Source organism: Uloborus diversus, unplaced genomic scaffold (assembly GCF_026930045.1).
Source record: "Uloborus diversus isolate 005 unplaced genomic scaffold, Udiv.v.3.1 scaffold_14, whole genome shotgun sequence".
In the NCBI taxonomy this organism is placed as follows: Eukaryota; Metazoa; Arthropoda; class Arachnida; order Araneae; family Uloboridae; genus Uloborus; species Uloborus diversus.
In genome coordinates, this window is record NW_026558098.1 from 556,717 (window position 1) to 582,150 (window position 25,434).

The following is a 25,434-nucleotide window of genomic DNA, read 5'->3' on the forward strand; positions in this document are numbered from 1 at the left end:
TACTTATTTCTTAATCAATAATTTTTTTTTTCAAAATTTGAAAATATTGCCTACTTTTTTAAAAATTCAAAAAATTGATCAATTTTTTGAAATCCCTAAGGCTTTTTTATTTTTGCACTGATTAAAATTTTTTTTTGCTGAACGATCACTATAATCATCTCTAAAAATCTGTGCATTCATTTGCTTATGAGTTTATTGGAAAAAAATTTAAAAATTGGTTTTTAAAGGTTTAACATGCTCTAAACATTAGAGTCATTCATTAAATGCGTATCTCATGCACAGTTTTGTCAACTATGTTATCCCAATTGCAAAAAGGATTACTTTTAAGCTGTATCTTTGATAGAAAAAAATCCTTAGGGATTCTAATGACATGAAAACACAAAAAGACCATCATGGAGAAAAAGCAGTTTAAAGTTTTTCTTTTGCATAAGAACACATAGGGAGCGTGGCCTAAAACCACTCATCACTTTTTAAGTATTTGAACTAAAGCAATGAAACTTTTCCCCTGTGCTCAGAATAGTTTTTAGTTTTGAAATAAGCAATAATTTTTTTTTTTATTGTTTCATCATTTTTGAGGTACTGTAACCCCTTAAAGGCATAAGCCGTGAGTCGAGGACATTTTGGATGGCATGAAAATCGTGCCCCATCCCAAGAGTTACTTTTTAGTAATGGTAGTGACTCGATTCCTCATGTTCTACCGATGTTTGAATTTTCAAAAGTGTTTGTGCTCGGATACTCTGGACTTTATTTCTACAAAGTACTCATTTACACAGTGTTGCCAGATTGGGGGAAATTTCCCCATTTTGGGGAAATCTGGTGCTCTCTGGGGGAAATTTTAGGGAAATGGGTTTTGAGGAGAATTCTATGGGGAAAAAAATTTTTCTTGGGGAAATCCTGGGGGGGGGGGGGAACCTCGGGGATAAAAAGATTTTTTTTTTTTCGTATTTAAATTTGCGTCAAGTAGAAGTTACGATGTTTGTATCAAACAGCGTTGGTTTATCTTTGCTCAACTTTATGGAATTCGCATTATGTGGAATATTATGCAACGGAATTCGCATTCTTGTTCTGCGTGAGTAACTAGTTAATACGTGAAAAAGGTAAGAATAAGTGTGATGAAAAATGTTCTTGGATAAATAAAAACAGAAATCATAGTTTAAATATACATACAGAAGCAGAGTAGTAAATACGAGTAGAAAAAAAATATTTGGCTATTTCTTATCTCTCGGTCAAGTGCTCGTATTTATGACTTGTGGCACCCGCACGGCTTTGCCCGTAGTAGAAAATTAAAAGGTCTTTTGGTCCCCCTGTATATTTACAAATAATGCATGATGAATTTCTCGCCAATTGGCTTGCCCACTTTGCTCGGGAAAATGTTCTTAAAATTGGAATAGAAAAAGAACAAAATCGAATTTTCAAAAAATTGTTTAAAGGTGCACACCCCCATGCTACAAACTAATTCTTTAGCCGAATCATGGAGATCCTGAGGATATCCAGACAGAGAGACTTTCAGCTTTATTATTATTAAAGATAAATAAAGATACTGATTATGAAGTCAAAAAAAAGGGGAGAATGGGAAGAAAAAAAAGTTGGGGAATTTTATAAGAAAATTTGGCTATTTGGGGGGGGGGGAATTTTCAAGAGACAAAAATATTAGAGGGAGTCGATTCATTTTCTGAAAATATTAGTGGAAAAATAATTTTTGAATTTGGGGAATTTTGATAGAAAACATGGCTTTTTGGGGGAAAGTTGGAAGGGAATTGGGAAAATCTGGATTTGACCATCTGGCAACACTGCATTTATACTGTTCTTGTGCAAAATGTATGTTTTTTTTCCCTTGAAATACTGCAAACTGTGAGTCATGGGATGCGACTAGCAGAGTTCGTGGAAAACCGTAGAAAGTCGGTGGATTTGAAAACTCTAAGTGTAGCAGGGGCCCTGTGAATTTTTATCGTTAGTTTTGTTTCGGCAATGTAAGTTTTGAAAAATCTTTAAGTTCAAATTTTTGCTAATCAAATGCTTTAGGATGCATTCACGATGGGAGCCAATCATTGGCCATTTCTAAGCACTGACTTTTGAAATAAGTTTTGTTTTAAAGTCAATAGACAAAAGCTCCTTTAATACTGCAAAATTCTTTAGAATAGTGCCTGTCATATTGAGTGGACGTTCTCTTTTATGTAGTGACAGCCTGTCTGGTTTTGAGACCACGTATTCTATATACAGTGAAGCACCGTTTATACGTTTTTGGAGGGACTGTATGAAAAAAGCGTTCAAATGAGAAAACGTATAATTGGTATAGGTTAATGAATATTAGACTCTGCAGAAACCGATTTGAAAAATGTATAATTGATAAAAACGTACAAAAGAGAAACGTATAAACGGTGTTTCACTGTATTAGATAGATTCATATTAGATAGGTTAGATCATGGCCCCACTAGATGGCACTGGCACTTGACGGACCTTGGCAATTTATTACTCTTCTGTGTTAAACCGATGCATCGACCAATCAATGTCGGTCTTTCACAGTTTGCTTCTTATTGATTGGAGGTCGCTCATTTTGACCCGCAGAGGCGCCACAGGGAACCCCTGCATCCACCAATCAATTGCAACAAAATAGAAATGGGTGCCCAGTGGCACCCTCTTTGTTGCCATGAGTTACAGCGATTGCCACGGCCTATAACAATTAAGTGGGGCCATGGCTAGATCTATGCTGCTCGCTGCTTCGAATGACTGATTCAATCGACTGAACGTGAATGTGTTTCCAGATGTGCCTGGTGTTCAACGAGGGGGGCCTGGGGGATGTGAAGCCCCCCTGTGTGGTGCAAGAGTTCATCAACCACAATGCGGTGCTCCACAAGGTGTTCATCATCGAGGACAAGTACTTCGTCAAGCAGAGGCCCTCGCTCAAGAACTTCTACGCCATGGGTTCGTGATCTTTTCCTCCTTTTCATGACCCCCCCCCCCCCCATTCCAGTCCCCTGCTTTTGAAAAAAAGAAATGCATTATGACTGTGAAGTGACAGATGCATATTTTTTTGTTTCTGAATCATATAACTGTAAAAGCAGCAAACAGAGGAAAAATGAGTAAAACAGCAAATGCTAAATGAACTCCGTTAAAATTGATAAGACCTAAAATGAAGTGTTTGATATAAATAATGAAAGAAACCTTAATTTTAAGTCTACGTATTGTAATAATGATAATATAAAAAAATAGAGTGGTTTCAGGATGCATTTACTATTTTGAAGACTTCAGTTTTTGCCGATTGAAAATATTGGATATATGGGTCATTCCGACGAAAATGGTACATTTCATGTCCGGCACTTTTGGATTTTTTTACAGAAAATTTGATAGTTAATATGAATTAATAATTTTTTTCTTTATTCTTCATGCAATTTTGTATCATGAGGTATTTTTCGTTTTTAATATTTTGATTTAGGATTTTTTTTGTTTTTAATTAAGTTAGTCAAAAAGTCAAGATCTTGATGTCCCTCGAAACAGTGACAGTTAAATAGTGATTTAAGTAATTGCTCCAATTACTTAAACCAATAAACCAATTAACCGTTAAACCAATAAAATCCAATTATATTGTAACACCTTTATTGTAACAAGTTCAACAATAAATTTTTTTTAGAAAAATATTTTTTTAATGAAAATGCAGGGAATTTACAATTGTCCCTACAGTTTACAAATTTTGAAATGTCCACTCTGTTACAGTCATTAAAGAAAAAAAAAATATTTTTACAAAAAGACTAGCGATACTTTTGAGCTGACCAGATGGTAAAAACTCCATGTTTAGCTAACCTTAGTGGATTCAACAGTCAACAAGCAAGGTAAGATTCATTCTTTGTCTCTTATAGTAAATTTGAGTAACAAAATGTCCACTTTGTTGCATTAATTTTACTAATTAAAATTTTTGAAAAAAAATCTAAAATATATTTAAAGTAAGAATTAAGAGATTTAAGTTAATTTTAGAGTTACTCTTTGCTTTTGTTTTACTATTTTAAATGTTACTTTATGTTTAGGCTTAGAAGAAAAAAAAATTAACTACTTATTTGTCCACTCTGTTACATGTCCACTGTGTTACACTTGTGTAACAGAGTGGACAATATTTATGGAAATAGTAAACAAGTCCCATATGCTATTGATGTTTTTCAAAAAGTTTAGCTTAACTAATTTATAGAAAAATTGAATTAAATACAAAATTTTAAAAAATGAAACATTGTCTATATATTTTCTCTGCTTAAACATAGAGATTACTTCTATCTTCAATAATAGTGTCCACTGTGTTACAGAAATATTTTAACTCATTTGATTGTAATTTTTTTAAATATTTAATTTAAAGGTTAATTTGCATAGAACTACACAATTACTAACTAGAATAATCCAACTTGATTCTTTTTTCAAGTTTGTTTTATATAATAATCTAACTTTTGCAAATGACTTTTTAAAATTTTGTATTTTTGAGTAAGATAATTAGCAATAAAACTTAAATGTGCCTTTTACAATGACATTTTAAGCATTTGTATGAAAGATATGTTCCATTTGTTTATATTAAACAAACAAAAAAAAAGAATCGGAGAATAATTGAACATTTTGAATTTGTTGTTGTTTTTAAATGGGTGTAACAGAGTGGACAAAATCTTTCATTTCTGATGAAAAAACTGAGAAAATTGGATATTAATACAAAGTTGAGCTAATTAATTTTAATAGTTCAGATAAATTAAACCCTTTTGCCATTATTTGACATTAATTTTTGTTGGATTAGATGACTTTGAAAAAAAGTTTTGAAAACTGAAATGTACCATATTCACTGGAATGACCCATATATCAAAATATCCTATATATATCAAACTATCGGATATTTTCCCTAGGTGTCACACAAGAATCTTGCTCTTTTAAGGCTTAATGTTGAGGCAATATTGTGAGCGTAATTTAAAAAATACTGTAAACATTTTTAGTTCCAATTTCTTATCAGCTTATTATTGATACTTAATAAGTATAAAAGTGTATAATAGTGGGGTAAAAAATTCAGAATTGAAATCAGTAGAGGCCGAGAAAGTGGGGACTCGGGGGGGGGGGGGGTCTGCAACATGAAATGATTGTGATCTGAAACATGAAATTAAGGTTGATTCCCATTAAACAAGGATGTAAAATCGTCTGGACAAAGCTGATTTGTATTTTTTTTTTTTTTTTTTTTTTTTTTTTTTGCATAAAATGGCATTTTTTTGGAAAAAAAATGTCACTTTCACCTTTTTTTTTTCAACTTCAGTATTTTTTTAAAAATACTAAATAAACAAAAGTACAGAAACCCCCCATGTGGAGACAAAACTGATAGTATGAAAAAAGTCTGTGCCAAATTTCAAATAAACCGGTGCATTAGAACTTGAGATATCTCGTCAACCCCATTGTAAAAAGTAGTTTCGAGAAAAATGTGTTTCAAGTTTGCAGTCGCATTTCGTGCAGTCTGAGAGGTTTAGTGGTATGCTATACTTCTATTTTTTTGAACAGCCAGCCCTGCCTTATACATTATTTCTTCCTGTACCTCAAAAGCTATTTTTGGCAGATCTTTCAGACATTCTGTCTTCTTTTGAAGCTTTGGAAACTCGTACTTTGGACCATTTGTAATGCTGCTGATCTTGTTTGCTGGCTTTTTCTTCATCTTAGCAAAATTAGCTATAACTCCAAAAATAATTCAAATCTCCGCAAATCCTCTTAGAGGCTTGTTCTTGAAGGTTTAAACTTTGAAAATATGAAAAGAAAAAAAAACTTTTTTTTTTTTAATTTCTAGACTAGAATAAAGAATCGAAAAATTGCCGAACGTTGAGAGCCCTTTTAGTTTTGCACTCTTTTTTGTGAATATTTAGGAAACCTAATGAGCTTTTGTTGTTTCGCAAAGTCGGAAAGTCCGTTTCTTCAAAATCTTTTTTTTTCTTCTTAAATTTCAGTTCTGTTTTGAGTATTCCTTGTGACCTCTTTAATCCATGTTGAACTAGCGAATGTGAAACTTTTCAGGAGAGCCAAAACAATCCCTTTTTTCCACCTGTCACTTTCAGTTATTTTCGATGTTTTAATTCTTATGGATAACTTTAAGTGTAAAACTATCATTTTTTTCTCCACCTAATGCATTCAGTTATTTTCAATGCGTTTGAAGTCGTTCTAACCAGTAGGTATCCCTTTTTGAGTACTGCGAGAAAACTAACGAATATTAAGAACCGTGATTCGCGATTTTTCATGCAATCGCAATTTTTGGACTCAAGTCCTTCTGGCTCTAAGGTACAGTTATGGTCAAAGATAATTTTTGGATGAATACATTTGGAGTTTTTTCATATTCATTATTTTCTGAGTTGAAATGAATTGATTTTCATTCACGCTTCAAAAATCGATGAATAGTACGACCTTTTCTTTTATACATTTAATTGATGGAAGTGAAACATAGGAGCCCTGTCCAGTTGCATGAAAAACGGCAATAGACGCTTTTGTCGAGGTTTCGTGTTTGGCGATTCTGCTCTCGAAGAGCATCAAAGAAGATTGATGAACTGTTCATCACTCAGGGTTGCCACGCCGCAGGGAAACCTGAAGAAACAGGAAAAACACAGGGAATTCAAAAATCGACAAAAAAACAGGAAAAATCCGGGGAATTTCGAACATTTCCTCAAAAACCTGGAAAATACAGGGAATTTTTTTTCCTTCTTAAATTAAAGTTACAAAAATCAATTCCCAAATGTATAAACCACCAAAAATTAAATAAATAGTAATAATTATAATGAGAATATTAATAAAGTTCAGAAATAAAGTAAAATAAAAAATGGTAATTTTGCTTGAAAGTTTTTTTAAAAAAGTAAATATTAAAATATTTATCATAAAAATAGAATCTTGAATTTCATGATAATTTATAGAGCGTATGAAATGAGTCCTCAATAATCATTGTTCTGGGTCACTTGTACACTTTCAGGTCCATGGCTAAGAGAAGTTTTTTTTTTTTTTTTTTTTTTTTTTTTTTTTGAATAAAAATTTGAATATATTCAACCACCAAGCTATTATTTCAGTTATTATGAATTCTTATTTATTTAGAAATTTGTGTTTCGTTTTTTTACCCTGTGGTGAAATGATCGAGATATGAATATTCTTTTCCAAATAATCAGTGTTTGCAATGTTTCATTTTCATGCAGGGAAAACACAGGGAATTTTTTTTCCAAAATTGAGTGGCAACCCTGTCACTAGAGCCTCGATTGGCCCCTTTTGCCTTTGCATATTTACCCCCTTTTGACGTTAGTGCATGTTAGTTCATAAAAATGATAGCTTTTTGAAGCAATTGCTTTGCAATGGGTTTTTTCCCCAACATTTTTCTTTACTGAAAGGAGAGGCTGCAGATGTTGAAAGGATATTCTTGTTTAGAAATGATATTTGTAAAAGAAAAGAAAAAATAACTTAAGAAAACCATGTTGTGATTTATTGCATTAAAGTAATGAATGTGCATAGCGTGTTCTTTAGACAGTTGCTTTAAACTGTATTTACTGCCTAGGTAACAAAATGAAAAAATAGCGAAGTTATTTTTATTCTGATTAGTTTGAGTAAATAAAATATTTGAATACATATTTTTTTGTTGTTGTTGTTTCCGGTGCATATTTTTGGTATTTTTAGTGCACATATGCATGCCTTATTTTCATGATTTTTTGGTGTATATTCGCTGGGATCTATTCATAACATAATCTATGTATATAAAAATGAATGTTTGTCTGTATGTCATCCATGAACTCAAAAACTACCTGGCAGATTTGGCTGAAACTTTCACCGTTTGTTATTTTTGGTACTGGGATTTTTGGTACTTATTTTTGGTTTATAGACCAGTTCAAAAAAAATCCGATCGATCGTTCCTTTTTTATTCCAATTTAAGTCACAATCCATCGGATAAATACGAATAAAATGATCGGCTGCAGAAATGAATTCGCGTGAAAGATCTCATAGATAAGAAGTTAGCTGTTGCCATTTTTCTTGAGTTTGAACAAATAAATTCTTTCTTTATTGTTTTATCGCTTTTCATGCAACGGGGGGGGGGGGGGGGTTAAAACTTTTTGTATTTGATATTGATCTTGCAAACTGCGTGAGTACAAAATTTAGTATAGTCAGGGCTTCACTCGATACCTGGACCGATTATCATGAAAATTGCTATATATATGTATTTTTCGACGGAGAAGGTGCATAATATGCTCACTCGCCACCAGGTGGCACTGCAGAGTAGCAACTTCTGCCCCGTTCGACCGATTGTCATGAAAATCAGTATAATGATGTATTTTTTTGTTGGTGTAGCAATGCACATCGGGTACAGCTAGTAACAAAATAAAATCCAATTGATTTTTGACCCATAGTGAAATCCTTTTCTGAAACCAAATGTGTTTTGCTTTATGATTTTAAATTAAAAAAAAAATTGTTTCCATGCCGAGGATGTCTCATTTCGAGTGTTTCTCTCCCTCCCAGATCGCGAGACCATCTTCTTCAACAGCCACCTGGTGTCCAAGGCCAACTCCTCTTCGGAACTCACAGAGGTCAGTCTCTATTGAACCCAGTTCATGCCTAATACTTATACATATACATATCTCAAGGTTCACACAAGGGGTCGCAATTCCCCCGACTTTTTCTAAAATCCCATGCGATAAAAATCTGTTTGCAGGCTAGTTGGACATGAGTTAAAATGGGAAATTCTTCACCTTGGATTCTTCTATTTTTCATAAGAAGACTTACAATCCTTTTCGACGGTTGTCCCTTTGTTATCGATAAGCAGAAAAAAATTGGGAATTTGACAAAGGAAACAGGAAAAAAAATCGGAAATATGTTTGCAGTTTTGACTGAAGGACAGCGTTGAGTCCATCTTCTGCTCCAAGTTGCACAGAACAACACGTATTTCAAACTCCTCTTGCACCAAAACGCTTCCGATGCCCAGATCGCCGCTTTCGGACCTTTCTTCGGAGATGACGGTGAATTTTTTATAACTATTGGGAGTACTTCGATAGCACCACTTTATAAAATAACTGATTTGAAGAACATTTTTTTAAATCGATTTTGTTCTCCCTCATGTTTACAAAAAATAAATAAATAAATAAAAACTGCTCCTACTTTCATTTTAGAGACCCCACTTAAAATGTTGGTCAGGGTGGGAAGGCTTCTCTGCATAGTATAAAATGAAGTCCCCAAAAAGTGTCTGTGTGTTTGAACTGGCAAAACTCGAGAACTACCGGGTCGATTGCGCTGAAATTTTCAGTTTGTTCCTTTAAGTCCGGAAAAGGTTCGCAGACCAGTTCGAAAACGATTCGATGAATAGTTCTTTTTTTATTCCAATTTAGGCCCAATTTTCACTTAAATTCCCGAATATGGGGGTGAAAAATGACTCGCACATATTAATATTACGCATCGTTCGAAAGAGTAGAATTTTCCGGGTTCTACGCTATTTGTTTCAGTGCTCTAACTTTATTACGGCGGGAGTTATTTGCGTTTTTAGCTGGATTGTTTTCAGGCTTAGCTGACATTTAGGTACTACTTTCTTCATTAAAGAAATCAATAAAAAGCGAAGGAATTGTCCCACCGCTTTCTTTTTGACGTCATTGGAAAAAGCGACCTTTTTTACTCCAGAATTAACTCGACCTATGGTCGAAGAAATAAGCTTTTATCTCGAAAGGAAAAAAAGTGACAAGCCTTTTTAAATCAAGTGTAAGAAATCTCGATTCCATTCAAATTGTGAACCATTTTCTTTCGCATTTTAATTCCTTAAACTTATTTTATTTTGTGTTTCCATGGTGACGCATTTTAAATCCATCTTTCTGGATTTAATTTCTTAAAAGTATTTTAATATCTGCCGTCATTGTTTGGAAGTCATGTTTTTTTTTTAAATTTACTTTTTACGCTTGAATGTTGAATATACGTCACTTGACACAATTTTTATTTTCAAGTAGGACCGGGCAAAGCCAGGCAACGCAGCTACTATCTTATAAAAAAATAATGAGCGATGAACCCTGATGTATGTGTGTACAGCATAGCTCGTTTTGAGTTGTGCATATGAACCTCTGATCCGTGTGACGTCATTCTATACACTTTTCAGGAGAGAACCATACGGCATTGTTTGGTAAATTAAATGACTGAAACATCTTCCCACCCATTCAAAGCTTCTTTAATAATAACTCGCAGTACCCGCACGGCTCTGCTCGTGCTATAAAGTTAAATAAAAGAGCTAAGAGCAAATGTAAATTTTCCTTTTCACTCCAACATAAAAAGCACGATTCTGTTTCGTTAGTTAAAATCTGCACACAAAATTTTGTCTAAGCTCTAAACATATTCTGTAGGTCACAAAAAAAAAAAAATCTTGATATAATGACAACACTTGCCTGTCAAAACTCCCTTTTGGTTTAGTTTATAGTTATTTCTTTATTACTATAACTAAATTTTTGATAACCTTTGTTGAAACTTATTTTGTCACTTTCCTGGTGTGTGAAAATGTGACCCCTTATTTTGAGGGGTGTAAAATAGTTAAAGTGAGGGGTCTAAGGACCTTTAACCTTCAAAATTTTCAACTTTCTGGAAAAAATATATGTTATGCATATTTTAATTCTGAACAATTTGATACCTTATTTATTACCATACGCCAAAAACTTTTCAAGTTATCGTAAAAATGCGTAAACTTTCCCCATAGAGATTTATGTTAACAACAGCTGTTCAGGCCTCTTTTGCTCAGGTGCCTGTTTCTTCGGTTTTCTCGTTTTGTGCGCATGATATCTCAAAAAGTTTCATATATATCTCCGTAAAACTTTTAATGTATGTTTGTCTGGTTTATATTTATGACCTGAACCTAAGTTCAGTTTTTTTTTTAAATATTTATTTATTTTTTTGAATTTCTAGAAGTTAATATCAAAAGTTAAAAAAATTTTGAGCAGAAATATTTTTTTTTTATAAATATTAACTTTTATTTTTAGTTAAAATTTAGGTTAAAACAAAAGTGGTGCGCGGCACCGGTGTCTAACACGCATTTTTTCTCGTTTCAGCCCGACGAGGAGGAGTGCGAGGAGGGGCGGCGGTGGGCGGTGCGGGAGGAGCGGCTGGGGCGCATCGCCACCTCCCTGGGGCGGCGCCTGGGGCTGGCGCTGCTGGGGGTGGACATCATCGTGGACCGGGAGACCGGGAGGCACGCCATCATCGACATCAACCCCTTCCCCGGTGAGTATTTCATTCAAAGAGTTGACATCGATCGTACGCTCCTTCGAAACTCCTCCAATACTCCTTCATTTAGGTAATTTTTTGAAGGGCCCTTCAAACTCCTTCATTTTGGTTTTAACTCCTTCAAAACTCCTTTTTTAGTTTAAGACTACATAATTTTACTCTATGAGAGTGACTCAAAGCTCCTTCTTTCTTAGTTTAAGCCTATATAATTTTACTCTATGACAGTGACTCAAAACTCCTTCTTTCTTAGTTTAAGACTACATAATTTTACTCTATGACAGTGACTCAAAACTCCTTCTTTTTCAGTTTCAGACTACATAATTTTAGTCTATGACAGTGACTCAAAACTCCTTCTTTTTTAGTTTAAGACTACATAACGTTCCTCTATAACCTGTAACTTAAAATACTTGGATTGACAACTAACTTCGTCACAAAGGCGATTTTAATGTAGTCATTTCGTGCATTTATTCTTTTCGGTTTACAAATTGATCATAGTTAATTCATAAAAGTTGAAGGTGAAAATTTTATTAGAAGACATTTCATAAGTGAAGTAAAACATGCTTAAAGGGTGCTTGGCTATTTTTTCAAGTTTTATGATTATTGTTTTTTCCTCCACCACATTCTCAGTAGCAAAAGTCAAGTTGTCTAATTATTATTTAAAATATTTAAAACTACATAAGTAAGTGTACTACATTAAGTGATTGCGTTAAAAAAAAACAATGGTTTAGTTAATTGCAGTTATTATATTGTAAAAAAGGTCATCCCCAAGTGATGTCATGCTTTGAGGAGAAGACGGGCTCATGAAATTGTGACAAGGGGGAAGAGAGAGGGTGACAAAAAGTGACATCACACAGTTATTGTAACAATATGTTTGTATAAAATATGACGTGACAAGAAGAGAAGTTTGGGGTGAAGTGTGACACTTTGTGATAAAGGGTGCTGATGGTCACATATATTGAAAAAAAGTGTGACCTCATTTAATGACACTCCATTAGTACTCCTTCAAAATCTCATTTCACTCTTTCAAAACTCCTCCGAAACTCCTTCATTTTATGACTGAAATTGAGTACGAACCCTGTGGATCGAACGCTCCTTCGAAACTCCTCCAATACTCCTCCATTCAAGAATTTTTTTTCAAGGGCCCGTCAAACTCCTTCATTTTGGTTCTAACTCCTTCAAAACTCCTTCTTTTTTAGTTTAAGACTACATAATTTTCCTCTATGACAGTGACTTAAAATATTTTGATTGACAACTTAACATCGTCACAAGGGCAAAGGTACGTGAGCGATTTTGATGTAGTAAATTCGTAAATTTTTTCCATAAGATGTGATTTACAAATGGGTCACAGAACTCGTAAAAGTTGAAGGTGAAAATATTATTAGATTTAGACATATCACAGGTGAAGTAAAAAACATGCTTAAATGGTGCTTGGCTATTTTTTTCAAATTTTATGATTATTGCTTTTCCTTCCATCGAACTCTCAGCAGTAAAAGTCATTTTGTCTAATTATTATTTAAATATTAAGTAGATGTACTACATTAAGTGATTGTGTTAAAAGAAAACAATTGTTTAGTAAATCGCTGTTATGATATTGTAAACCACATCCACAAGGAGGAGACAGATTCATAAAATGGTGACAAGGGAAAGGGTAACAAAAAGTGACGTCACACAGTTACTCATCGATCTCACTTCGGCCTCAGTCTGACGCATAGAGTAAAGAAATTACATACAGAAGCCCCACCATACAAAGAAACTGAAGCCGGAAGTTGAACCGCTGTATCCCAAGATCCTTAGCTTGTTGCTAATTATCTCGCGATACATTTTGATTCAAAACATTCCATTACTGAATCTCAATCGGTTGTTGATTTAAAACTTAGATATGAAGCACGTTTTTGAAATTGCATTAAAACATGAATTAAAATGCAAACCAATCCGCCAGCTAATTCATTCGGTCCCTTTGCAAGATTGGTGAAAACTGTTCTCGTGAAGCGATCATTTATAGTCCTGGCCCCACAATGTAGTCCCGTAAAAATTTTTAGGTCCAGAGATTTTCTCTTTAGAATCTTGATCTGTAGGTGTTCTAATGTGAGAATATCTTGGGTAGACATGTTGAATCCTGCGCGAAATAATTTTACAGGCCATCAAAGATAGCGGCCATTTTGGTTCACTTGCTCATTACGTTTTTCGCAACGGGCGTACCTACAAATTTATTTTTAGTTTTGAACTGCAGTTTTTGGAGTTAAGGAGGTCAATTAATGTATTAATTATGTCATAAAATCCGGTCTAGCTGTTTCTTCAATTTTACGTGGAGATATCTCCGACATTTGTTGTTGAATATTCTGGTTACTAAAAAGGGTACAAAAATTAATAAATAATCCAAAATGCTCATTTTAAACTCCTGTTTAATGCACTACGACGGACATCTGTATCATTTGATGCCGCAGTCACTCCTTTTGAGCATTTTTTATCAGCCCAGTCTATGTGTGGAAAAATTTGTAGATCTGCATCTTCTCTTGAGTTATTCTAATTAAGCTCTTCAATGATGTGTCTCAAATCTGCTATGAAAAGTATTGCAGATTGCTTCTTCATTAACTGTTAAACCACTAGCAATAGCTGAAAATGTAGCATTTTTGACATTCCTTCTATTTCCTTGCGTGCTAGTTACTGTAAATTTTCCTTATTTGATACTGAAGACCAGAATTTTTCTACCTGCATAGGTACTAGTGTTTTTCTGTCAATTATAGCAATGTTTGTTCTGCCCTTAGTTGATTCTCTTCTCATCTTTTCGAATTATTTCACAACATGCTGCAAATAACTATCGAACACAGGATGAAGGTCATGAAAAGAGCATACAGGAACGAATCCGTGCATAACATTGCTGATAACTTCGCCAAAAGTTTTCTTTATTTGGCGGACTTGTGACATGAAATATATAACGAGGGCAGTTTTTATTGGGGATACTTTGCTAAATAAAAAATGTTCTGGGAACGGATATTTCTGCAATCTAGCTTGGTAGGTGAATCACCACCGCCAGGGGCGTGCACCGGGGGGGGGGGGAATAAGAGAAACCTGTTTGCCCGGGCCTGAGCCTGAAGGGGGCCTATTATTTTTTAAAACTAGGGATGAAATATGTGCTTAAACAATATGGAAGGGCGGCCGAAACATTTGTGGGCATTTGTGACGGGCCCCAAATTTTCTGTGCACGCCCCTGACCATCACATAATGTGTTCGTTGGAAACAAGTCATGAGCTAAAATATTTTTAATGCATTCTCCCCTTTCTTTCGCTATTTCCATGTCTCTGTACCTTTGTTAAAGTTGATTCTTCCCCATTAGCTTAGAAGTGATATTTTATGAAGAACTGTATGCCTCAAAGCATGGTAGGTTGACTTTGGAAAGTAAATCAGACAATTTTTGAAACAAAATGTATCCAGTCTAAACTGGCGGTACTGTTCTGATCAATGATTTATGATGCTGAGAAGGCGAACCTTGACACTACCATTCACAAGTTGTTTAGTGAGAAAGCTGTAAAGTTGCTCTGTTTCAGAAATATCATAGGGATTTACATGTTGATGGATAAAATCAACAAGTCTTTTGACATTTTCATCAAAATACTGGCTACGATTGCTTATAAAAATAAGGATGCGGGACACTCTCACAGTGATCCATTAAATGAGAACTAGTAAGACCACGAAACACATTGCATATCATTAAAATTTCATGATACTCTAAATGCCACTCGGCAACATACTTTTTCTCGTCTGCTCTGCAATTTCTCCGGCACTTTTCTGTGACCGTTGAATCGTTTGCTCCAATTTCATCTCTGGCTTCACAGCATTGAATTTTAACAACAAATTTACCTTGAATGAATTTTTCTTACAGGTAGGGTCACTCATTTTCTAGCGCCCTTATCTCTCTACGTACCATGTTTCATATAGTAGATAAATGATGCAATCAAATACACGAAAGACTGGAAACAGTAATTCAACAGTTTGAACGTATAATTTGTAATTTTCTTCGCGATCAGCAATAATCAAGTGTTTTACAAGTGATACCAGTGAACGAAACACTTCCCAACACTTGCACAGTTCTGATTTGTCACTACATCCTTTAACAAAAACTCAATCTCTGTTTTCAAGCTATCAATATTTGTGCGTAGCGATTGAATCATTATTTGACTTTTTTCCTCATCCATTGAGCCAAGAGCATCCTGAACCGTATTTACTCGCTTAGCAGAACTTCTCTTGTAGTCTAAAATCAACACCTTATAATGATTTTCTCAAGATTATCAATGATTTTCTGCAGTCTTCACAGCCTCTTGTGAGCTAAAAGCAGCAGCAAGTACTTTTGGAGATAAATGACTAAAAAAAAACCAACAAAGGGTCATTCTTTTGGAAGCACAGAAAAGAATCCTTTCATTATACGTTGTTACGAGAAATAGTTTTGTTTCATTTATAAAAACCAATGCATTTTCATCTACATTGAGCATTAAGCATCAACTCTTTTATTTCTGAAAGAATAAATCCATGCCCAGCATTTAACACAGGCTTTAATATTTCATTTGCCTTTTTAAACAGTTCAAATTTTGAGAATAGATGTTGCGCAGACTGTGTATTGGTTTCTCTCTCATACTTTCGAATATAAGAACTTATACAGTTTGGATGTGCATATGAATTCGCAGCAGAAACATTCATATCGCTGTTAAGATCTGCTACTCTGTCAAAAACTTCGTCTTGATTTGGACCTCCTTCAGTACTTTCTGATTTTTCTAAAATATTGTTTTCACTTTCAAAATAACTTGTCTGTGCATTTTTTTCTACCATTTTTTTAGCGTTTTTCCTCTCGTGTATTTCTTATAGCACTAGTTGCTGCAATGACACACTATATTTTCTTGCCGCGTTTTTCAATATTGCGTCTTTGCGTATTTCAGCAGCTTCCCGAACTCGTTTTTGGTCGAAGAACATAATTTTTCTCTTGATTCCTTTTGACAAACTACATATTCGTTTGTTAAAACTGTCTTCAAGATGTCTTCAATTGCCTACCAAAACTTTCTGAACTCAGTTTAGAAATATCAGCCATTGCTAAAATAGTTATTGTCACAGAAAAACATGAAACAAAAAGTTTTTGGAACTGTGGAACATTTTTACTCGAAAACAATTACTTTGATAGCAGACGATAAATAACCTTGAACAGCGTGGACAAAGGGGGGGGGGAATCCCTATAGCCACTGGTTTTAACATGAATGCAAAATTTAATACAGTAGCTTATGCATATGAAAGGGCTGTTTTGATCAAAAAATCCCCTTCATAAGGTATTTTTGATCAAAAAAATCCCCTTCATAAGGTATTTTTGATCAAAAAATCCCCTTCATAAGGTATTTTTGATCAAACAATCTCCTTCAGAAGGTATTTTCAATCAAAGAATCCCCTTCAGAAGGTATTTTTGATCGAAAAAATCCATTCAGAAGGTTTTTTTTATCAAAAACCCTCCTTCAGAAGGTATTTTTGACCAAAAAAAATCCCTACAGAATATATTGCTGGCTACGCTGGTGACCTTAAAAAATATTGTTTTACACAAAAGGTTTTACACTTTAAAATCGTTTGGTTTCATTAAGAGTTATTAATTTTTGTACACTTTTAAGTAACTAGAATGTTAAACAAAAAACGTTAGAGATACCTCACGTAAAAATTGTAGAAAAAGCCAGAGCGGTTTTTATGACATAACTATTACATTAATTGACTTTCTACGGCCCAAAAATTTCAGTTCAAAACTAAAAATAAATTTATAGGTACGCACGTTGCGAAAAACGTAATGAGCAAGTGAACCAAAATGGCCGCTATCTTTGATGGCCTGTAAAATTATTTCGCGCAGGATTCAACCTGTCTACCCAAGATATTCTCACATTAGAATACCTACAGATCAAGATTCTAAAGAGAAAATCTCTGGACCTAAAAATTTTTACGGGCATACATTGTGGGGCCTGGAATATTAATCATAACCCCGCCTTTTATGCCACCGCTGTATCCTATAATTCCGGCTTCAATTTAATCTCCTTTTTACCATAGACGGGGCCTATCTATGTAAATTTCTTTACTCTATGGTCTGGCGTAATGAGTCGACTACTAGTCGATTTGTCGTGATGAGTCAGACTAGAGCCGCTATATAGATAGGCCGACGCATCAGTTTAAGTTTGGCCATTTTGGATCGAATTTTTCATTGTTGCACTGTTAGGGTTACTACAGCAAAGTTTCGGATTTCGCCAAATTTGACAAAAATAATATTTTATTTAATAAACAATTCACGTGCCGCTAATAATTGCTCCCAGTGAACAATCGCCGAAAGCGATAACTCGCCAGAAAAGACAACCACTCAAACACGCGCCCCGATCCAAAAAGGCCAATCTTAAGCTGATGCGTCGGCTCGTATATATAGGGGCCTTAATTCAGACCAGTCACAGGATCCTTTTTGTTCAATACGAGATCCAAGAATAAACCACACACCCTTAAATTTTATTTCAAAATGGATCAGACATTCAGCCTATTTTTGAAATAAAAGTTTTACAATTATGTTAGCTCCATCTGGTCTGCGGTCATTTTGAAACGAAACCACGCATTTGTCATTAAAGTGCCATGTTATTCGAAGCTCTTTCTTTTTCCAAAACAATGTCAGCCACAGCCAGTGGTCTGTTTGGATTTCGAAATGAGTCATCTTCTGTTGCAGGCTACGACGAGGTGGACGACTTCTTCGAGCTGCTCCTGGACGTCATCGTCAGGAGGGCTTCGTGCTCTCCGGAGGCCCCGCAGGAGGACTCCGGCATCGAGACCTCCGACTCCTGCGACGAGAAGAAGGCCGCGCCCTGCCGCACCACGAGGAGGCAGCACTCCAGGAACACGCAGCCCTGAGCGAAATCGGTGCCCTCGCCAAAATGACTGTTCCTCCAAAAAAATGACTCTCAAAAATGGGTACTTTCACGAAATTGACAAATCTGTCACTTCACGAAAACAACTTTAAGAAGTCAGTACCTTCACTGCAGTGACTTCAAACAATCGACATCTTCACAGTAATGATTTTATAACATCGGTACCCTTGCAAAAATAAACTAAATCCGGTACCTTTACAAAACTAGCTTTAAAAATCGTTGCCTCCACGATAATGACTCTGAAAAATGGGTACCGCCTCGGAAACAACTTTCAAAAATCGGTACCATCGTGGAAATGACTTAAAGAAACCAGTACCTTCAGAAAAATGACTTCAAAAAATTAATATGTTCCAGAAAATCTGCAACACAATTTGGACGTGCATATCCCATATATATATATATATATATGCACGTCCTATTCAAGCAGTCATTTTACTCATTTTTATCCAAATTCGCCGATGACCACAACGTTAACAAGGCATAAATGATGCTTTTTTAACGTTGTCTGTATTTTTTACTTAACTGCAAATTTGATTGTTTCCATTTTAAATGGCGTGCATCTTTTGGTGATCGGCCGATGGAAAGTTTCGGCAGCATTTTTAAAACCGAATGGAAGTCTTTGTGGTTCGTAACGATTCGGATTTTCGATGCCTGTGATCATGTATAGGGTCGTGTTTTTTTAACGATTTTTGTTCTTCATTTCATAGCAGTATTAATTCCAATTTATCTGTTACCTTTGGCAACGTTTGTTCTTCATTTCATGGCAGTATTAATTCCAATTTATCTGTTACCTTTGGCAACGGTGCCTTTCGCAGAATGACATCCGAAGACTCTTTTTCCCTCCAACACCAGCAAATAGTCATGAAAATTAAATTCATAAATGCATTGCTCCGTTAATGTTTCAAAAAGAAAAACCCATCGAAACTATCTGCCATTGTATCGTTGTCACCAAACGTAGCATCATGGCGCACAGAGCTGAGAACGTTTTCCTACTCAATTCGGACTAACCCATTGGAAATCCATACCCGTATGATTTTCCTCTCGAATCTCATGTGCTTTTAATTTCGAACGCCATGTTGTTCATTTAATTTTCTTGTTTACAAAACATTTTTGATGTTTCTCGCCGAAAAGGAAAACTCTCGTGATATTTTATCTCGTGCTTTCTTTCAGTTTTGTATCATTTTTTATTCTGTAAATAAAGAAATTATACATTTTTGTGTCGCTCGCTCGTTCCTGCACGTGGATTCTACCGCCAAGATGGGAGTGAAGGAAAACCCAATGAAACAGAAGACATTTTGAAACGCACTGTCGGTTATTGTGACGGAAGGCTTCGAAGTGAAGAAGGTACGAACGGATTTTCAGTTTCCCCCTCTTGATTCCTCTTAAGTGTGTCTAGCAGATGTGACTAGTTGTGTTTTCCTATGTTATCTAGAAAACATTTAAATGTTTTTAAATTTTATGTGTTCTGGCCAGAAACGTTCATCTTCTTTACTAATAATAAAGCTGAAAGTCTCTCTGTCCGGAGGATGTCTGGATCTCTGTGACGCGCATAGCGCCTAGACCGTTCGGCCGATTTTCACGAAATTTGGCACAAAGTTAGTTTGTACCATGGGGGTATGCACCTCGAAGCGATGTTTCGAAAATTCGATGCGGTTCTTTTTCTATTCCAATTTTAGGAACAAAAATATCATAAGATGGACGAGTAAATGACGAAAATATCCTAACGTGGAACCGTAACATGGAACAGTTGGCGAGAAAATTCACCATACATTATTTGTAAATATACAGGCGAACAAAAAGACCTTTTAATTTTTCTATTACGGGCAAAGCCATGCGGGTACCACTAGTCTTAATATAAAGTCAGCCCTCAGTGTCGTGTTTTTTTTTTTTTAATTTAACAGTAGTTCTCGTCTACGTATAAAATGACAATGAAAATTTTAAAACGGAGAAAAAGATGAAAAAAAAAACACGCATTAAAGTAAGCAAAAATAAAAATCGCTACATTATTTTTATCGGGGAAACAGAAAAGGGGCTTGAAATTCAAGGCTAATTATGTGGCGAGATCGGTAGAGTCAGCACGGAATTGTCGACTTTTCCCTGTTTTGGAGTAAGGTCAAAAAATTCCCTGACAATTCCATAGCTTTTTTTTTTCGGATAAAATGAAGACACATTTCAATAAAATAATCCTGGAACAATGAGAACGCATTTGGAGTTGATCTTACATACAGGCTGATGAAGCGAATCGATTTTGCATTTTCTGCAACACAACTTTCCCAGACATGTAGATATCAGCCAATGCCCACAACTGGTATTTCCACCATTCGACACCGAGCTATACATAACTTTTTATCCGGGTTCCTGAAAACCGTCATATTTTTGTCCGATTTTCCCACCGTTTATGAAAATATTTGGTTTTTAATTTTTCTGAAAGGTCTTCAAAAATACTAGTATTCCGGTTCTCTTCTGTATTTTGTCGTCTGTAGGCGATGAGTCTTCAGGTCCATTGTGCTCAGATTAAACAGGGTTGCCACTCAATTTTGGAAAAAAAATTCCCTGTAAGAAAATAAAACATTACAAACGAGCGAGCACTGATTATTTGGAAAAGAACATTCATATCTTGATCATTTCACCACAGGGTAAAAAAATACGAAACACAAATTTCTAAATAAATAAGAATTCATAATAACTGAAATAATAGCATGGTGGTTGAATATATTCAAATTTTTACTCCAAAAAACATAAAAACTTCTCTTAATCATGGACCTAAAAGTGTACAAGTGACCCAGAACATTGATTATTGACGACTCATTTCATACACTCTTAAATTATCATGAAATTCAAGACTCTTTTTTTATGATAAATATTTTATTATTTACTTAAAAAAAAACTTTCAAGCAAAATTACCATTTTTCATTTTACTTTATTACTGAACTTTATTAATATTCTCATTATAATTATTACTGTTTAATTTTTGGTAGTTTATATATTTGGGAATTGAGTTTTGTAACTTTAATTTAAGAAGGAAAAAAAATTCCCTGTATTTTCCAGGTTTTTGAGGAAATTTTCGAAATTCCCTGGATTTTCCCTGTTTTTTTGTTGATTTTTGAATTTCCTGTGTTTTCCCTGTGGCGTGGCAACCCTGGTAAACTCAAAGAGCGCTGTAGCAAATCCCAGGGTGCAATCCAACCCAAATGTTCAATTATAGTTTTAAACCAATATGTAGGTTTTAAATAACAGAGACATAATAAATTGTAAAATTTCAAACAGATTTTGGAAAAAGACATTTTATTAAGTACAAGTAAAAATGACAATGACTACAAACTTCGGATTCACACATCCTGAATAATTTCATAAATGGATCAGACATTTTTTAAAAAACCTCAATATGGCAACAAAATTGTAGAAAAAAAAAAGATGAGAAAAATGTCTACTCGGTGGCTGTTAAATACCCGCAGTGACATCCGGGAATATTTTCCCCATTCCAGGGGTGGCAGTGGACCCAAGTAAAATTTTCTGAAGAGTGAAATTTTATGAAACTGTAAGGAATCTTGACACCCCCTCCTTTAAAAACTCTTCAAATATGCGTACAAAAATTACTAATCCCAACATTTCGTCTTATTCCTTACTGATATCGCGATTCAATCACGTTCTCATGCTAATGCAAACCAATGTGACAGATAAGCTCAAGGTTTACAGCCCCCCCCCCTCATTTCTTTTCATATTTACGTAACATGTGAAATTATTTTTGTGATATTGTGTAAGATGATTAGGAAACGACAAACAGACTTAGTAGACAAGTGATTTAAGACAAACAACGTTAGAAGAAGCACAAATTTGCTTATGGATGAATGTATTCATCCATAAGCTCATTATTTTTTGCATTGAAAAAAGCGTTCCCTGTAACGCCGAAACACGTGTCTGCTGTTATTTGTAAATTTGTGCTGCTTCTAACGTTGTTTGTCTTACATTACTGTTCAGCACAAAGGTATTTATTTATCTTAGACAAGTGGTTTTAGTTTTCTTTCTCTTTCTTTTTTTTATAAGTGATTTTTTAATCATAAATTGTGAACTGCTCATTGCATTGTACTCCTCCAAATGGCCACAAATGCTCCTTGAATTATTTCTCTGAAGTTGACACCTTTCTCGCCACATCACGGAAATGTTCATGTCTCAGAGTTTCAAACCTTTGCACTCGTGGCCGAATGCACTGCCAAAACATAACTCAAGCGCGAACTCCATACTGGGCCACAACATTCCTTGGCAGTGGGGGAATCATCCGAGACCTCCTAGCTTGAAGGCAGTAGTTCCGAACTTCGGGTGAAAATAAGGCCCCTATATATACGAGCCGACGCATCAGCTTAAGATCAGCCTTCTCGGATCGGAGCACGTGTTTGAATGGTTGTGTTTTCTGGCGAGTTATTGCGCTCGGTGATTGTTCTCTGTGAGCAATTATTAGCGGCCACGTGAATTGTTTATTAAATAAAGTATTGTTTTTGGCTAATTTGGCGAAATCCGAAACTTTGTTGTGGTAACCCTAGTAGTGCAGCAATGAAAAATCCGATCCAAAGTGGCTAAACTTAAGCTGATGCGTCGGCCTATCCATATAGCGGCTCTAGGTGAAATGAGGCACTTCACCGGACAGCTAGTGAAATCCATGCATTTCTAGCCAGCACCCCTTGCTTTTTAAAGGTTCCCAAATGGCTAACATTGTTTTAGCCAACTGTAAGGCTTGACGGGAGAGTTCAAAAAATGAGTTACCTTAACCAGGCCCTGTTACACACACACACCTACACACAACTACTCACACACTCATGACTGCACACAGACACAAACACATATGCCTACACACATACACATTCCTCCTCCCACACATACACATTCCTCCCTCACACACACAACTACCCACACACTCATACCTGCACGCAGACACAAACACACATGCCTACACACATACACCCTACACACACGCTTACATAGACACACACACACACACTTGTGATTGCGAAAAACATAATTTGAATTCAAGATGTCAAAATTCAAATTAATTTTTTTTTTCTTTCTGTCATGATTTCTGTAGATGATTAAATATTTTCAATTTTACGAGCGGCGCAGAGTAGTACACCCATTCGAGTCAAACGCGCCAGCCAGTAAGAGCTTACGAACAGTTGGCGATTTCCTCTGATTCGCCAAGTAATGGTAGTGTGTGTGACGTTTCATCAGTTCTCCCTTCGGCGCGTCGTGACGTCATCGACAAGAAACTTGTATACAGCTGTGTTAACTTCATATAGCTGTGGTCGGGAATCCGTCGAATGCGTCGTCGGTTCGAGCTCTGGGCGGCCTTCATCGGGTCGGATGTCACCGGATCTTGTTGATGGCTACCAGGAGGACGGTGACGTTGTCTCCGCTACACTTGCGCACGGCCTCGCTGGCCAGCCGGCCGCACGCACTCTCCCAGCAGATCTCCTCCGGAGCATCTTCCTAAATGAGCATTGTCAAATATCAAATAATTACAAAGCAACTCAAATAAAAGCAATACACTGTGTTTCTTTTTGAATGGGACAGAAAGAAAGCAATCCCATAGTTACTTTATCTCAAGCGCGGATACAGGGGAGGGTCGAAGGGTCAGTAGACCCCCCTGTAACAAGAATTTCAAAATTATTATTTAACTTAAAAATAGTAAATGCACAATGTAAACCTTGCTTTGTTCGGTTCTGTAAGGTATTTCTTCTCAGCGCGTCATAATTCAGGGGATTGAATGGGGCGGTCGCTATTTTGAGTTCTTTGTTCATTTTCAAAAGAACAATCATCTTTAATGAGTTTAACGTTTTTAAGAGTACTCTTCCACCAAACCACATGTCGTGTGTGTGTGCTTTTTCTAACCATTTTATAGCTGTTATGTCATATATTCAAATTTACGGTAACATCATGACCAAGCATGTTCGACTGCAGAAATATGAATTCTGATGAAAATTTGATCCATGGCGCAGGTTGCGGCATTGAAAAATTAGCGGAGGGGGGAATAATTTGAAAGGACTTTGATCTAATCTGAGGGGGGTCTCCGTAGCATGAGAGTGTGCGCCATCCCCTCTGTCTGCATCCCTCCTTAACTGATACTTTTTTACGTATGAGGGATACTGTTGGCCATTGAAACTTGACCCCCCTTACAAAAATTTCTGGATCCGCCCCTGCTTTATCTTAATCGAAAGCGAAACTATCAAAGTTTCTACAGATGTACTGTGCGCGCCGCCCCCGTGACACGGAAAATATCCACACTCACCATAGAGTAAATTGTTAAAGTCCATGTATTTAAACCGGCGTGTCGAGGCCAAGTAACTTCCTTCTTCTGATTGCCATGGTTACGGTGCTATGAATTCCCCCCCCCCCTCCCACGTTGCTTCCGCAAATGTTGCACCTAGGAGAAGCAACGTGGGTCAAACGTTCAGTGACGATGAAAATTAAAAGGGGAAAGTGATCTGACCTCGACACGCCGATTCTAAATACAGACTATAAAGATTGGAGCACTTCAGTGACTCGCTGCTCGGGGCTGTCGCCTACATTTCCGGTGGACTTAATGCTTCGGGAAAGGAGGCCAGAACACTGTCTTTACCGAAATTCCTCAGGAGAAAAAATCGCTCGATGGTCAACACGACGATGGCATATCGTCTGACCATTGACTTGAAACTCGGCGGTACTCTAACTATGCCGTGATTCTTTGCCGAATTTCGAGCAAAATTGCATTTATCATCTCATGGTGTTTTAGCGTACAGTCGAACCTGTCTATCTCGACTTTTAGGGAGAGAAGAAAAATTCGAGATATGGAGGTTTCGAGATAAGAGGTTTCGAAAAAAGTTCTAAAAATAAGGAATTGGAGCAATGACTCGAAAGTAAAACTTTGAAAGCAGTTTTATTAATCAACACTTGTCCCCTGCCTCTCAGTTTCCGAATGGATATAATTGCTGGTAAACTTGCTTCTTGTACATAAAGTTTTAATTCTGGAGGATCATGTGACTGCTAATATTAAGAAAAATGCTTTTTGTCTCTAAATTCCAGTTAATAAAGATCGTTGAGGATCGAATTCGAGAAAGACGCTTTAGTCGAAATTCGAGATACACAGGTTTTCAGAAAATTTTATTCGAGACAAACATGGAGGAAAACATTGAATTAATACTTTATGAAAATGAAAAACTTCGACATAGAGAGGTTTTTGAGATAAACAGGTTTGAGTGTATTTCAAAATACACAGTACACTTTCTCTTTCTGGTTATTCCCTATTCCAGACTGATGACGCCAAACACGGAGTCTGTGGATGGGATGTTGC

General features: G+C 35.8%; 2 protein-coding genes across 2 annotated transcripts in view; one reads left to right on the top strand and one right to left on the bottom strand.

Annotated features, from left to right (window-relative positions):
* The window catches only part of LOC129232816 (inositol-tetrakisphosphate 1-kinase-like), a 48,119-nt gene extending 29,613 nt beyond the window's left edge, over positions 1-18,506 (top strand). The window contains exons 7-10 of the mRNA XM_054866915.1: positions 2,763-2,922; positions 8,473-8,540; positions 11,025-11,196; positions 17,918-18,506. Of these exons, the coding sequence (XP_054722890.1) occupies positions 2,763-2,922; positions 8,473-8,540; positions 11,025-11,196; positions 17,918-18,099 (582 nt within the window). The 3' untranslated portion in view covers positions 18,100-18,506. The remainder of the gene's footprint in view (positions 1-2,762; positions 2,923-8,472; positions 8,541-11,024; positions 11,197-17,917) is intronic.
* Positions 18,507-23,187: 4,681 nt separating this feature from the next.
* LOC129232817 (integrin-linked kinase-associated serine/threonine phosphatase 2C-like) overlaps positions 23,188-25,434 on the bottom strand; it is a 37,756-nt gene continuing 35,509 nt past the window's right edge. The window contains exon 8 of the mRNA XM_054866916.1: positions 23,188-23,594. Within this exon, the coding sequence (XP_054722891.1) occupies positions 23,472-23,594 (123 nt within the window). The 3' untranslated portion in view covers positions 23,188-23,471. The remainder of the gene's footprint in view (positions 23,595-25,434) is intronic.